Source organism: Trachypithecus francoisi, unplaced genomic scaffold, assembly GCF_009764315.1.
Source record: "Trachypithecus francoisi isolate TF-2019V2 unplaced genomic scaffold, Tfra_2.0 Lachesis_group21, whole genome shotgun sequence".
NCBI classification, from domain to species: Eukaryota; Metazoa; Chordata; class Mammalia; order Primates; family Cercopithecidae; genus Trachypithecus; species Trachypithecus francoisi.
The window spans coordinates 20,906,908-20,923,610 of NW_022681467.1; the positions used below are offsets into that span (position 1 = coordinate 20,906,908).

Genomic DNA, 16,703 nt, shown 5'->3' on the forward strand with positions numbered 1-16,703 from the left:
GATAATGCAAATGTCACATTGCCCTCAACAAGAGCAGAGCAGAACAAACAAAACAATGTACCCATTAAGATCTTTTAAAGGTCAGGAGAAACAGTCTGTCGGGGTTGCAGGAGTGATTTTTTTTCTTACCAATGAACAACCTCATCTAAATGAGTATTACTTCAATATTTCGAAAGTCTGAAATAATCTGCACACCAAACCCCTGAGTCATGAGTTTACCTATGTAACAAACCTGCACGTGTACTCCTCAACCTCAAATACAAGTTAAGGTATTAAAAAATATTTCAGGAGTCTAAAGCAAAACTGGGGACAAGCTCAGAGGAGTCTAGAGGAAAAAAAGTCAAAAAGGAGAGAAGCCAAGGAGTCTATTTTAGGACTGTTTCAGGAGTCTATTTTTAGGAGGAAAGAACAAGAGTACTAGCACTGTATGGTGTATGCACCAGGAGCAGAGGACACGTCAGCCATGCAACACTGGCCAGTCACCGCATGGTTCCAGAAACGTAAGCAACAGCACAGCCTTGCACAACTGCTCAGACACCCTCTACCTGGAAAAGCAAATCTGTTATAATCTCAGGAGAGGACTAGGATTAATGGGATTTTTAGGTCTAAAATATGTTGGATACCTGCTTCTTTCCCCACTATTTATTTATTGATTTATTATTTTGATTTCCAACTTTTAAGTTCAGGGGTACACATGCAGGGTGAGCAGGTTTGTACGATCCCTGCTTTCATGATGAGACTGAGGAAGATTATGTGAGTAAACTGCATGGTTTTACCCCAGAAGAATACTACTTTTCGTGATTTGGAGCATAATGTATATACCAGCCAAACTAATCTTAAAAATTTAAGCAGTAGCTGGGTGTGATGACACATGTCTATAGTCCCAGCTATTCAGGAGACTGAGGCAGGTGGATCACTTGAGCCCAGGAGTTTGAGACCAACCTGTGCGACAGAGCAAGATCCTGTCTCTAAAAAAGAAAATTAAATAAATAAAATTTAAGTGGTGAATAAGAGGAGCTGAGTTACAAATTATGGCATACTATTTTTCTGCAAGACATAAAAGCCCCGATCTTAACCCAAGTTATCCAAAATCCTTTGTATTTGGAATAAAGAAAACCAAGGTGGCAACATGTGCAGTTCCACTCTGCCCGAAGAGCTTTTAACAATGTGGAGAAGTTTGTCTCCTGGATTCACTTCCATTGTTCTCAAGAAATGAAGAAAGGCCTGGCACGGAGGCTCGTGCCTGTAATCCTTGCACTTTGGGAAGCCAAGGCGGGCAGATCACTTGAGGCCAGGAGTTTGAGACCAGCCTGGCCAATATGGTGAAACCCTGTCTCTATTGAAAATACAAAAATTTGCTTGGCGTGGTGGTGCACGTTTGTAATCCCAACTACTTGGGAAGCTGAGGTGGGAGGATCACTTGAACCAGGCAGGCGGAGGTTGCCAAGATAGCTCCACTGCATTCCAGCCTGGGCAAAAGAGCAAGGCTCTGTCTCCAAGAAAGAAATGAAAAGAAAGGGTGGGGAACAGGGGGCAGAGAGCATGAAAGCACGTGTATTACAGGAAAAGCCAAAGAAGAAAAAAAAAAAAATAGTAAGACCTTCCTTCTGTAGAAGGATTATGAGTGTTTATCTTTTTCTTCTTTGTGCTTTTTTCACATTTCCTAATCTTCTACAATGAACATGTAAACAAGAAAACTGAGAGAGAGAGAGATCAAAGGGATGTGAAAAGTCGAATGGAGACAACTCCAGGGAAGCAACACAACTACTGTCACTTAAAAGCAAATCTTTGCTGCTGCCTCAGGTAGGGCCTCTGTTCATTTTCCTATTTCTTCAAGGCCACAGTCCATCACTTGTCCAGTATTTATTAAATGTTTGCCAAATGCTTGACCCTGAATGGAGATGTGAAAGGTGGGCTGTTGGCTTCAACAAACTTGTGGTCAAGGAATATTCAAAAGAAACACAATACCTAGAGCGCTATTAACTGCTAAACTAGGTACTTTTGATGATGGCTGTAAATCAGAGCTTACAGAGAACAGAAGCTAGAGGTGCTATAAAGACTTTACTGAGCCAGGAAACCCGAGTTGACCCCCAAAGGAGGTGGGGAGTTGGATAAATGCTTACGGTTCTTCAAAAAATGACCATGGCTAGGCTGAAGTATCTCAACAGTTTCTTTTGGTAAGTAGTGAAGTTCTGCTTAAAGACAATTAAATACTTGTGTGACCTTTAACCTTGGATCACTGTCATTTTAAATGGTGTGCACTGCTATGGTGTTCTTTTTCTCATAAGTCAGCACAAAACACCCACCTAGGGGTGAAGCACAGAAGGATGGTGAGCAACTCTTCCTTAAATTATTGCAATGCCTTATTTTCAAACTGATTTTTTTTAACTTTTTATTAAATTATAACATGCATACATCAAAGTGCCTAATACATAATATAGTCCCTAAAAAATTCAATAAATAAAATTTAAGCGGTAATAAGAGGAGCTGAGTTACAAATCACAGTATATACTATTCATGGTATACTAAATCATAAGCTCTATCAATTTTCACAAACTGAGTATACCCAGCATAATCAGCACTGAGATCAAGAAACAGAATAGCACAGAACCCCAGAAGACCTCCTTGTGCCACCTTTCAACTATTACCTTTTTTTTTTTTTTTTTGAGACGGAGTCTGGCTCTGTCGCCCAGGCTGGAGTGCAGTGGCCGGATCTCAGCTCACTGCAAGCTCTGCCTCCCGGGTTCCCACCATTCTCCTGCCTCAGCCTCCGGAGTAGCTGGGACTACAGGCGCCCGCCACCGCGCCCGGCTAGTTTTTTGTATTTTTTTAGTAGAGACGGGGTTTCACCGTATTAGCCAGGATAGTCTCCATCTCCTGACCTCGTGATCCGCCCGTCTCGGCCTCCCAAAGTGCTGGGATTACAGGCTTGAGCCACCGCGCCCGGCCAACTATTACCTTCTAAGAGTTACCACCATTCTAACACCTACATTGCTTTGCCTTTTTTTTTTTTTTTTTTTTGAGACAGAGTTTTGCTCTTGTTGCCCAGGCTGGAGTGCAGAGGCACGATCTCGGCTCACTGCAACCTCCGCCTCCCGGGTTCAAGCGATTCTCCTGCCTCAGCCTCCCGAGTAGCTGGGATTATAGGCATGCGCCACCATGCCCGACTAATTTTGTATTTTTAGTAGAGACGGGGTTGGTCATATTGGTCCATGTTGGTCAGGCTGGTCTAGAACTCCCAACCTTAGGTGATCTGCCTGCCTTGGCCTCCCAAAGTGCTGGGATTACAGGCGTGAGCCACCGCGCCTGGCCACACTGCTTTGTCTTCTATATTTTATATAAATGGAATCATGCAGTATGTAATCTTTGCTATCTGGTTTCTTTCACTCAACCTTATATGCATACAGTGGCAGTCTGTTCATTTTCAGTGATGAATAATATTCCATGATGTGAACACACCACCATTTATTTATCTGATGTTGGGCATGTATATAGTTTCTAGTTAGGGCCGTTATAATGAGTATTACTGTGACTATTTCAGTGCATGTCTCTCCATGAACATAAGGATGCATCTGAGGTACTTACCTGGGAGTAGAACTGCTGGGTTTCAGGGTATATATATATGTTCATCTTTGAAGATACTGCAAATAGGTATAACAGCTTATCTGAGAACTGAGGGCCCAGTTCTGCTTTTGCCTGCTTTTTGTCCTAATGATGGGGTTCTATACCATATCTGCACCAAATCTGATCTTTTATCACCCAGACGGAAAGACCTCAAAACCATTCTATTGCATCTACCTTAAAAATATTATCTTCACAGATATTGTCGATTTTTTTTTCCTAAAGAAGAGGCTGTTAACCAGGAAGGGTAGAATAAATTATACTGTAGTTCAAGGCAAATTCTATTATAAAGGACAAGCTGCCTAGCAAAACACAACTTATAATTACATTTAACTTCAAAATAAATCAAATTATTCATACAAACCCAAGCACTCACTGGCAAATTAATGAAAAACATGACAGTATTGAGCTTTTAATTGCTTCTATACAAACCCCCAAACTTAAATTTAGGTTACTAAGGCCGAAAAGAGGCAATTAATTTGCAACAAATGCATCTGTAAAAACCTGTTACAACATGGCCACAGAGTATATCTTCTCCAGGTTTATAAAGACCATCTGCCCAATTTTTTGCAGGTTTTCCTTTAGATAATCCTATTTAGACAGTCCCTCCAAACTAATTGCTGTTTTGCTTTTTGAGGGGAGAGGGAGATTAGTATCTTTTTCCAATATCTCCAGTATATAAGCTTCATAAGAGCTCTGTTATCTCAAATTCTGAGTTTAATTTCCTTTCCAGAACATATTTGTCAGAATATTAAACCTCAAATAAAAAGATTAGTGAGTAGTAGTACGGCTTAAATAAATTAAGGCTTGTAGGCTATGTTGCTACTTTCTGTTTCCAAAAGATAATCTTTTTCCTGTTATTAAACATCATTTGTGACCTTTAAAAATAACTCCCTGAACTCATTAATTAATAATAAAATCTGGCCAGGCATGATGGCTCACACCTGTAATCCCAGCATTTTGGGAGGCCAAGGCGGGCAGATAGATTGAGCCCAGGAGTTGAGACCAGCTTGGGCAACATAGTGAGTCCCTGTCTCTACAAAAATAATTCAAAAAATGAGCCAGGCATGGTGGTGTATGCCTGTAGTCCCGGCGACTCAGGAGGCTGAGGTGGGAGAATCACCTGAGCCTGGGGATGTTGAGGCTGCAGTGAGCCAACATTGCACCGCTGCACTCCAGTCAGGGTAACAAAGCAAGACCCTGTCTCAAAACAATAATAATAATAGAATCTGGCTAGACTATCACATTAGTGAAATGATATAAAATGACATAAAATCATGCCAATTTTTAATTTTAAGACCTGATAATGCCTATTACACATTTTCAAAATTACTAAATTGATTTGAAATGGTACAAACTACAATCAAATATATTTTACTTGGCACCATCAATTTAAGAAACTGCAGATCAACACAATAAGGACAGTGAAATGAGAAGCAAAATAATTGCAGAAAAAGAATAATTCCTCCAGTATTACTATATTCCCTATGGTGACAGAAGGAAAAGGAAATTTGTTCTTCTTGGTATAAGACCTACTTCCACACAAGTGGAAAAGGTGGCTGCTCTAATGATGGAGGAATGGGGTCCTCAAGAAATGACTCCTCCTAGCAGTAGGAAATGGTTTGAGGGGCATGGGAAGAACGTCATAGGCCCTTCCATGGCACCTAGAGTCCCCACTCTACAGGCCTCTAAGGTTACAATATGTTATAACGTATTATGACCAACATATTTATTCATTCAACAAACAGCTATGAAAGACCTATTATGTACTACACACTGTTCTAGGTTCTGGAGACTCTGTGATGACTAACACAGATATGGCCCCTGCCCTTATGGAGTTAAAGATCTAGAAGAGGAGGTAGAACCCAGGATAAATAATTATAGAGATAAATTCTAGTAAGTGACACAAAGGGTGTCCCCAGAGGAGACAAGAGTGACTAAATCTAGATGTATGTTGGGGGGAGGCATGTCAGGGAGTGACTTGGTTACACCACCTTTAACCAAGTAAATGATATTCATCATACCCTTGCATCAGTCATTTCAGTACAACTAATTTTTTCAGCACTTGTTTTTATTTCAGCTACTTGGAGGTACCACAAAGGGATGCAGAGATGACAATGGTGTAGTTTCTACCCACAAAGAGTGAATGCTCTGGTCTATAGAGGAAGCAGTCCACAAATAACCGGCAAGACCACGGCATGAAGTGCGCCCTGGTGAAGAATGCACTGTAATGAAGTACGTGTCGAATCAGCCGTAAGGGAAGCTAACTGGAAGCAAGGAAAATCTGCAGAGAGCAAGGGGATTCGGGCTGGATCCTAGGACTCTGTAGCATTTCTCCAGGCCTAGGAGGGAAGGGCACTCCTGGGAAAGGGAAGAGGCGTGAAAAGTCAAAAAGAGGTGCAAAGGTCATTGTGTATTTGGTGAGCAGGCTGCAGACTGGCAGAATGGCAGGGGAGGAGGGTATGGGGACAGAGATGGGGAGCCTGCGGGTGAAGGCAGGCGGGCGAGACTGCAGGCGGCCATGACTCCAGGCTGAGTGGCGGCTGCAGACCAGGGGTGCCATAGGGAACTGTGCAGAGCTCTTCCACTTGACCTCCGGTCTACATCCGCTCTCCCGGTCTCCACCCTGCTCTGCCCTTGGGAGGCGGACTAGGTGGACTACGCTGATGGCTGCCCTTGCCCTCTGGCTTCGGGTTGGGAGCCAAGAGGAAGCCTGGCAGGAGGTGGAAGGAGGGAGGAAGGCAAGGTTGGACTATTTACGTCCCTGGCTCCCTTCCTGGGCTGGCGGCATCCCTTCAGCAGGCCCACAGTTCCCATCAGGCAGCCCCTCCACACAGCTGCTGCGAGCACACACTCTCATGGTGGCGGGCTCCAGGCTCTGTGCTTTCCTGTGGGTGCCCACACCCGCTCACGCCTTCGTACATAAGCTCTTCATTAAGCTCTCTTCGCTTTACCTGGTTGGACTGTTTTATCTCTTCTCCACCAGGACTTGAGCTGATACAGTCAGGCAGCAAGGAAATGGGGTGGGAGTGGGGACTACTGAAGGCATTAGGGGCAAATGCAGAGAGGGAGGGTGTGGGAGAAGGAGGGGACTGGGGGATGGTAGGTGGTGATGTGGTGAAGCGGGGGATATGAGGGAGGGGCGATGACGGACTAGCCACAGACCACAGCACTTATGTGAAACCTATGTGTGTCAGGCACTCTTCCCCAGGCTTTCACAGAACTCATTTAACCCATACAGATTCTGTATGAGACATCTTATTTAACAGATGAGAAAACTGAGGCACAGAGAGACCAAGTGACTTGGTCAACATCCCAAACTAGTAAGTGATGAAGCTCAGATTGAAACCCAGGTGAGTCCGGTACCAGAGTCATATTCTTAACTACGGCACTGAACTGACTACTCTGATAGAGGTCAAGGAGGAGGAGGACTTCAGAGCTGGGGATGTTGGGGGAGGCAAGGGACTGTGACGGCAACTCCCAGGAAAGCCATCTGTGTGGACCGTCAAAAGAAAGCCACCTGGAGAAGATCTTGCTATCCTATACAAACTGCCTCAATGACAATGCATAATCTTTTTCTTTTTTTTGACAGTACGTAATTTTGTATAGGTATCAGAATGTCAGTAATCCTCAACAATTTGGATCCTTGTATTCAAATACATTACAATTAGCTCTGCTATAATAACTATGTTCCTAAGAACCTCACATTAAAAAATAATAATATAAGTAGCTATTTCAATATGGGAAAAGGAGGGCTGTGGTTACAGAGTTGATAAAACTAGATAATTTTTTCCTACAGGAGCTTCAACAACAAACAACTTAATTATATTTGTTACCATCTGCAAATAATAAACGGCTTGATCAGACCAACAAGAGAACTAAAAGCAAAACCTCAACAGCACAGAAAAACAACCTGCAGTCACATTCACACCCACTGATGGTAGAGAACAGTGCTTGACGCCAGCTGCCCTCCCACCACTCATACAGTACCTCAGTGTGGCCCTGCACCCATGTGCAGCCCTTCCTTCCTGTGGGCCCAGGGACTCTCTGATGGTACTCGCCTCCCCACCCTGAGTGGTCCAGAAAATCCAAGGCCCACTCCTCATGTAGTCAGTTGCATAATACTCAGTTCTGAGAATGAAAACTTACACTGCCAGGAAAATATTGATCAATATCGTTTAAAGTCTCTTGCAGCAGATAAGATCATAAAAACAACCATGCTCTGGAAAATAAGGAGTGGTTTATACATGTAACCATAGCACAGCACACCCTGTTACTCTTTTCTTTTAGAGACAGGGTCCTGTTCTGTCACCCAGGCAGGAGCGCAATGGCACAGTCATAGCTCACTACAGCCTTGATCTCCTGGGCTTAAGCCCAGCCTCCCGCCTTGGCCTCCCAAAGCATTGGGTTTACAGGCATGAGCCACCGTGCTGGCCTTGTTATTTTAAGTAGGATATCACCATCTTAACTCAGGTTGTCTTACAGCCACATGCCAATATACCTATTAATGTCAGAAACTTCCACAGCAATCGCTTTCCTCTCTTTATGGAAAAAGACAGGAAGGGAAAATGCTCCCTAGTCAGACCTACGTATTTTTCATTTGCACTGCGGGCTGTTAAATGTGCTAGCTTAACCAAGACTGTAATGAGGACTCCATTAACCAGCTCTTAGAAACGTGGTCAGCTAGGAGCCTGCAGCTACCCAGTGGGCGTTCAATAACAGCTACCTACTGTATTGACTGGCCTCAACCTGATTCTGCTGTTTCTAAATAACCTCATGCTGGGTCCCACATATGTAAAGACAGGATGAGACAGAATGGTCCATTTCTGCAGCTGTTCACTCCACGGCAAAGGCACGTTGCCGCGATTATATGTATGCTCATTTTTTACGTGCAAGAAGCAGTCGGCTGACGACACTTGTTAATCAATGATGTTCCATACCTTCATAGTCATAGGAGCCAACAAAGGCTGACCGTATTTTGAATTATTGATTCTTTCAGGTTCCAACTGCTAATAAAGGAGTACACCTTCTCTTTGGGGTATAACAGGAGGGATTCAGTAAAGTAGTTTGGAAAGGACATGGTTTAGCTAAGCTATCCTGTGGTTTTGAAAAGGAAGCTTCTAGAGACCATAGCAGTCAAAGTACATACAGAAGTCACAAGAATTCATCCACAACTTTAGATCTGAAAAACAATCTAAATGTTAGGATTTGGAAAAAGCAGTATGAATTTTAGGATCTTTGAATAAAATTGGGAGGACATAAACTTCAATCCACATTGTAGAAAATTGGTTATTTTGTCATAAAATTTTTCCTTGGGTACATTTTTTTTCCTTAAAAATGCAACCTTCATCTCCTAAAGTTGAGGTTGGGAACTTTGAGCTTTGTCTCAAAAAACAAACAAACAAATAACAACAACAAAAAACATAGCTTTTCAATGATCATAGAAGAGAAACAATAGTTAATTATTCATCATTTTGCACAAATTTCCTGAGCACCTACTGTGTGCCAGGTTTATTCTAGATGCTGGAGATACAGGAGTGAACAAGAGAGACAAGCTGCTTGCTCTGTGGAGCTTATATTCCAGTGGTGAAACAGACAATAAACAAATAAATAAGAAATTTAACCACAGGCAATGATAAATGCCATAATGAAAGATAAAATAGAGGAAGGGGATAGAGAGCGAGATGAATGGAGACCCAGGTTGGATGGGGAGGGCAAGAAGCCTTCTTGGAAGTCACATCTGAGCAGAGATCTGAAAGAAGTGACGGAACAGGTCCTGCTGTAGTAGAAGAACATTCCAGACTAAGGGACCAGCAAGTGCAAAATCCTAGAGGTGGGAGTAAGCTTGTGTGTGAGGGCCAGAAAGAAGGCCAGTGTGGCTGGGAAGAGGTGGAAGGAGTGGTCATAGCTAGGCAGGGAGGAGCCAGATCCCGTGGGACCCAGAGAGCTGATGGAGCAGCTTTGATTATGTCCTAAGTGCACTGAAAGATTTTAAGCAGGTGGAAGTGACATTCTGGTGCTGCTGCTGGAAAGGAGACCAAGGAGGGCAAGCATGGGACTGCAGGAGTTGTGGAAGATGGTGGCTGGGGTTTGGGTGGAGTGGAGGAGGTGGTGAGACATTACTCTATTTGGAACATATGCTGGAGGTGGCCTATGGGGACAGATGCAGGCAGTGGAGCAAGCTTGCCCATGCAGCCCAGGATGGCTTTGAATGCAGCCCAACACAAATGTGTAAACTTTCTTAGAATATTATGAGATTTTTGGCTGGGCGCGGTGGCTCTTGCCCGTAATCCCAACAGTTTGGGAGGCTGAGGTGGGCAGGTCACTTGAGGACAGGAGTTCGAGACCAGCCTGGCCAACATGGTGAAACCCTGTCTCTACTAAAAATACAAAAATTAACTGGGTGTGGTGGTGGGCGCCTGTAATCTCTGCTACTAGGGAGGATGAGGCAGGAGAATTGCTTGAACCCGGGAAGCAGAGGCTGCAGTGAGTCAAGATCTGGCCACTGCACTCCAGCCTGAGTGGCAGAGTGAGACTCTGTCTCAAAAAAAAAAAAAAATCATCATCATCATCATCATCACCACTGAGATTTTTTTGTGATTTTTTTTTTTTTTTTTTTTAGCTTACCAGCTGTCATTAGTGTTAGTGTATTCTATGTGTGGCCCAAGACAATTCTTCTTTTAATGTGGCCCATGGAAGCCAAAAGACTGGACACCTCTGTGGTAGAGCGATGAGAAAGTTGTTTGGATTTCCACAGTAAAATAAGAAGTAAGAAGCCAGGTTATGAGCTCATAGGCTCAGGCTCTATGAGTTTAGAAACGGCAGAAACAACAGGCTCCTTTTAGACCCAGACAACAATGAACCCAGACTGGGAGGGGGGCACTGGCGTCCACCGGCAGCCCAGCTCCCAGCGTGAGGCCTGCCATGCCCGTTTCTACGGAGAGGGAAACAGTTGGGAGAAATCTAGCACCAGAAGGACGCAAAAGAAGGCAAATCTCCCAAGAATCAGGACCAGGCAGAAAAATCTACTTACCTTTTCACAACGCTTAAAAAACTAAAAATCCTTAATCCCTTTGTTCTCAATTTACCGAGTAAACTCTTCCTACTCAATGAAAAAAATAGTAATGTCCCAAAAGGAAAAATAGGCTAAGCATATTTACAAAGAACTCACAGGTAAAGAAATGTGAATAGCCAATACATATTAAAAAAAAGTACTGCAGCTGGGCATGGTGGCTCATACTTGTAATCCCAGCACTTTGGGAGGTTGAGGCGGGAGAATCACTTGAGCCTAGAAGTTCGAGACCAGCCCGGGCAACATAGTGAGGCCTCGTCTCCACAAAAAATACAAAAACTAGCCAGGTGTGGTTGTCCATGCCTGTAGTCCCAGCTACTTGGATGGCTGAGAATCACTTGAGCCTGAGGGACAGAGGTTACAGTGAGCCAAGATCATGCCACCGCACTCCAGCCTGGGCAACACAGTGAGACTCTGTCTCAAAAAAAAAAAAAAAAGTGCAGCATTTCTTCCAGAGAGACACAAGGTAGAATGGCGGTTGCCAGGGACTGGGGGATGGGGAATGGATAATTAGTATTTAATGGGTACAAACAGAGTTCTAATCTGAGAAGGTGCATTAGTTCTGGAGATGGATTATGGTGATGGCTACACAACAACATGAACGTACTTAACACCACTGAACTGTATAGGTAAAATGGTTAATATAGTCAATTTCATGCAATGTATATTTTACCACAAATTTTTTAAATATTGCATTTCATTGGCAAATGAATGCAAATTAAAACAATGAGGCTGGTCCAAAGATAATGACTTATCTCAACTGATTGTTCATAGCTACAGATCTAACTCCTTGTTCGACGCTTTCCTCCTTTCTCACTTTGATTAGTCTAAAAAAAGTATAAAAGAAAATTTTAAAAATAAAAAAATAAAATGAGATGACACTTTATTCATACTGTATCCTCAATGAGGGCACACAGTGGACATCCATATCTGTGGAATGAGTGTATGTTACTCAGGGTGTGGGGAGATGAGCCCCTCCCAGCCCGCTGAGTGGAGGCTAAGCAGGTGTCATCTTCCCAGAACCATAAGACTCAAATACTTTGACTCTATAATTTATCTGTCAAGAGTCTATGTTAGGCTGGGTACGGTGGCTCATTCCTGTAATCCCAGCATTTTGGGAGGCTGAGGCGGGTGGATCACCTAAGGTCAGGAGTTTGAGACCAGCCTGGCCAACATAGTGAAACCCTCTCTACTAAAAATACAAAAATTAGCCAGGTGTGGTGGCGGGCACCTGTAATCCCAGCTACCAGGAAGGCCGAGGCAGGAGAATTGCTTGAACCTGGGAGGCAGAGGTTACAGTGAGTCGAGGTCGCGCCATTGCATTCCAGCCTGGGTGACAACAGCAAAACTCCATCTCAAAAAAAAAAAAAAAAAGTCTGTGCTAGATCAGGCACTATGACTCATGCCTTTGGGAAGCCAAGTCAGGTGGATCACTTGAGGTCAGGAGTTTGAGACCACCATGGCAATACACCAAAATCCTGTCTCTACAAAAAATACAAAAGAGACTGAAGGCAGAGGGGTGGAGGGAAGAGGCCTGAGGCCTGAGGTCAGTAAGAAGTGCCTTGAAGAGCCAGCAGAGGAGGATGAGAAAGAGCAGCCAGTGAGGGCAGGAGGAGAAGCTGAGAGAGGAGCCAAGGGAAGAACAGGTGACCGGGAAGGGAGGGATCAACGGTATAAAACGCTGCTGCTTGGTCAAATACAAAGGACTGGGAAGGGACCACTGGATTTGGAAAGACAAAAGACACCACAGTTCCATAACAATAGCAGTGGTGGAGTATATATGGGGGTGAGGGGTAGGGTGGGGGAGGGAAAGCAAAAGCGTGACTGGAGTGGGCTGGAGATAAATTGGGAAGAGAAGAGGTGGAGAGAGTGAGTATAGACAAATAAGACACATCTTTCACAGCCTTCTGCTATAAAAAGGAACAGAGAAACAGGGCAGGATCTAAAGAGGAATCTGGGGTCATGGATTTTTTTTTAAGATGGGAAATATTACATCATCTTTGTATGTGGCCAAGAATGAGCCAGTCAAGAGAGAAAGATCAATAATGCAGGAGTGAGGGGTTAACGGTGGGTGTGATGTCCATGACTAGGAGAAAGGAGATGAAGATTAAGTGGAGGGGCTGGCCTTAAGCAGGGCATAAACAGTTCACCCACTCTAACAGTCCTCTTGGTGGCTGCTCCCTGCTTCTCAGGTACGATAAGGAACCACACCATTTGTCTCACTGTTGGGACTTAGGGATGCACACACACACTCACACACACGCACACACACAGCAAGACAACTCAGCACTCGCTTTATTCATTTATTTATTTTTAATTAATTATTATATTTTTTTTGAGATGGAGTCTCACTCTGTCACCCAGGCTAGAGTGTAATGGTGCGATCTTGGCTCACTGCAACCTTGCCTCCCAGGTTCAAGTGATTCTGCTGCCTCAGCCTCCCGAGTAGCTGGTACTACAGGCACCTGCCACCACGCCCGGCTAATTTTTTGTATTTTTAGTAGAGATGGGGTTTCACCATGTTGGCCGGGCTGGTGTCAAACTCCTGACCTCAGGTGATCTGCCAGCCTTGGGCTCCCAAAGTGCTGAGATTACAGGCATGAGCCACCGTGCCTGGCCCTAAGCACTTACTTTAAATCTCTCAAAAAAATGACAACTGAACCAGTAAATGTTAGTTCACCTGAGCCAACACAAAGAACTTTTAGTTAACGAACTTTGCCTGGCCAGTTGCCCATGAGGTAGCCAGCATCCAGGATGGCTCCCCACCTCCTGGCACTCACACCCTGGGCGGCCCCTTGCATGTGGTCCCAGGGTTGGTCTGTGTGACTGTCGAGCGCAGCAGAGGTGACGGCCCATCATGTCTGAGATCAGATCACAAAACCCCCAGGGCTTCTGTTTGGCTGTCTCCCTCTCCCACGACTCACTGTGGGGAAGCTGACTGCCACAGTTCAAGGACACTCAGCAGCCCTGGGAGACCCCCATGTGAAAAACAACTGAAGACTCCAGCCAAGCGTCTGGCGGCAGTCTTCTCCGAAGCAGCTCTTCCAGTTCCAGGGGAGGTTTCACTTGGTGGCCACCTCATAACAGACCCTGAGCCGGAACTACCCTATCAAGCTCCTCCTGGATTTCTGACCCCAGAAACTCTGAGACGATCGACGTTGGTTGTTTCAAGCCATTGAGTTTTCCAGAAATTTGTTACTACTCCCAACTGATAACTAAACTCCCTATCCCTCAATATTCAGTATACTATAATGAAGTTTGCTGTTTTGTTTTGAGACAGAGTCATGCTCTGTCACCCAGGCTAGAGTGTAATGGTGCGATCTTGGCTCACTGCAACCTTGCCTCCCAGGTTCAAGTGATTCTGCTGCCTCAGCCTCCCGAGTAGCTGGTACTACAGGCACCTGCCACCACGCCCGGCTAATTTTTTGTATTTTTAGTAGAGATGGGGTTTCACCATGTTGGCCGGGCTGGTGTCAAACTCCTGACCTCAGGTGATCTGCCAGCCTTGGGCTCCCAAAGTGCTGAGATTACAGGCATGAGCCACCGTGCCTGGCCCTAAGCACTTACTTTAAATCTCTCAAAAAAATGACAACTGAACCAGTAAATGTTAGTTCACCTGAGCCAACACAAAGAACTTTTAGTTAACGAACTTTGCCTGGCCAGTTGCCCATGAGGTAGCCAGCATCCAGGATGGCTCCCCACCTCCTGGCACTCACACCCTTGGGCGGCCCCTTGCATGTGGTCCCAGGGTTGGTCTGTGTGACTGTCGAGCGCAGCAGAGGTGACGGCCCATCATGTCTGAGATCAGATCACAAAACACCCCAGGGCTTCTGTTTGGCTGTCTCCCTCTCCCACGACTCACTGTGGGGAAGCTGACTGCCACAGTTCAAGGACACTCAGCAGCCCTGGGAGACCCCCATGTGAAAAACAACTGAAGACTCCAGCCAAGCGTCTGGCGGCAGTCTTCTCCGAAGCAGCTCTTCCAGTTCCAGGGGAGGTTTCACTTGGTGGCCACCTCATAACAGACCCTGAGCCGGAACTACCCTATCAAGCTCCTCCTGGATTTCTGACCCTCAGAAACTCTGAGACGATCGACGTTGGTTGTTTCAAGCCATTGAGTTTTCCAGAAATTTGTTACTACTCCCAACTGATAACTAAACTCCCTATCCCTCAATATTCAGTATACTATAATGAAGTTTGCTGTTTTGTTTTGAGACAGAGTCATGCTCTGTCACCCAGGCTGGAGTACAGTGGTGCGATCTCGGCTCACTGCAACCTCCGCCTCCTGGTTCAAGCGATTCTCCTGCCTCAACCTCCCGAGTAGTTGGGATTATAGGCGCACACCACCCCACCCGGCTGATTTTTGTATTTTTAGTAGAAATGGAGTTTCACCATGTTGGCCAGGCTGGTCTGGAACTCCTGACCTCAGGTGATCCGCCCACCTCAGCCTCCCAAAGTGCTGGGATTATAGGCATGAGCCACCACGCCCAGCCTTAATAAGTTTTAACAAACTGTATTTTACAGGCTAAAAAAATGTTGGTCACAGACTTCCAGGCAATTTTTAAAGCCTGTGTTTAATATATTTATCACTGATGGATCTGTAAAGTTTTATTTTCTCAGTTGATTAAGTGCAGATATTAAAAGATTTTCCATGGGACTAGAAGGTGCCGCCCTAACATGCAATACTTAAGCAAACCATGGATATCAAAGAAGGACTGGGAAGCTCTTTATTTTATGGGACTTTAGGGGAACTGCCTTCCCAGCAGGCTCTTCCTGAGCAGTCTGCTGGAAATTCTTTGTGTAGCTCTAAGACAGTCCAGATCTAGGACAATATGTCAGGTTTTTAGGTAACAGCCTGGTTGGCTTTGTCATTCCTGGTCTCTTTCTCCAGAACACTGTAAATCAAAGGCCCAAGCTAAAGCTTGTACATCAAACCTAGAGACGAAAAGGAGAAAAGATCAAAGGAGACATAAATAAAACTTTTCCCTGTGAGACAGTATGGCAGCGGGCTAAGCCATCATTTAATATCAGTCTGAAATAATATTTTCCCTTCTTTACTTTGTGAACTTTGCCTGGTCTTTCACAACTATCCTTTTTTAAACCTTCTCATGTCAAACAACTCTGAGTTTGCCTGGTGAAAATGTCACTGTGGAAGAATTTCTTTTAATCTGAACCTCTTGGAGGCTGGTTTCTTGGGTGTTCTATCACTGGGTGGTGAACTTCAAGAGGGCAGACACTGCCTTTAATTCACACTTCATCCCCAGGGGCTAGCACAGTGCCTAGCACATAGCAGCTGCTCATTGAATTTTTGCTGAATAAATGCACTGCATTTGCTTTCCATCTCTGAAGGTCTACCAGTCAATCAGAGTATCTGTTGAGTGTTGATTAGTGTAGCATGGTGCTAGGAGCCATCAGGAACATGAAGCTGAATGTGACATATATTTGAAGCACTTAAAAAGACTGGCTGGGCGTGGTGGCTCATGCCTGTAATCCCAGCACTTTGGGAGGCCGAGGTGGGCGGATCACCTGAGGTCAGGAGACAAGCCTGGACAACCAACGTGGTGAAACCTTGTCTCTACCAAAAACAGAAAAATCAGCCAGGCATGGTGGTGCACGCCTGTAATCCCAGCTCCTGGAGAGGCTGAGGTGGGAGAATCGCTTGAACCCGGGAGGTGGAGGTTGCAGTGAGCTGAGATCGCACCACTGCACACCAGCCTTCCTGGGAGACAGAGCAATACTCCATCTCAAAAAAAAAAGAAAGAAAGAAAAGAAAAGAAAAAAAGACTGTCAAGTCCTCATTATGTATCCACCAGAACTCAGTAACTTTTTAGGCATAAACACAAAGGTGTGGCTGTCTTAGCAAGTTATATGATGATTTTATTGTTGTTGTTTTTAAGAGATGGGGTCTCACTCTGTCACTCGGGCTAGAGTGCAGTTGCACCATCATGACTCACTGCAGCCTTGGCTTCCTGGGTTCAAGCGATCCTCCTGCCTCAACCTCCCGAATAGC

General features: G+C 44.8%; 1 protein-coding gene across 18 annotated transcripts in view; it reads right to left on the bottom strand.

Annotated features, from left to right (window-relative positions):
* Positions 1 to 16,703, bottom strand: part of SHLD1 (shieldin complex subunit 1) — a 123,870-nt gene that overhangs the window by 29,851 nt on the left and 77,316 nt on the right. For 3 of the 18 annotated variants that reach the window (XR_004431151.1, XM_033185693.1, XM_033185692.1), the window contains one exon: positions 15,398 to 15,628. The exons of the other annotated variants lie outside the window; for them this stretch is intronic. Coding sequence is in view for 1 of the 3 variants with exons in the window: in XM_033185693.1 (XP_033041584.1) it covers positions 15,609 to 15,628 (20 nt within the window). In the remaining 2 variants the exon portion in view is untranslated. Of the gene's footprint in view, positions 1 to 15,397; positions 15,629 to 16,703 lie in introns of those variants that run through there. 18 annotated transcript variants of the gene reach the window in all.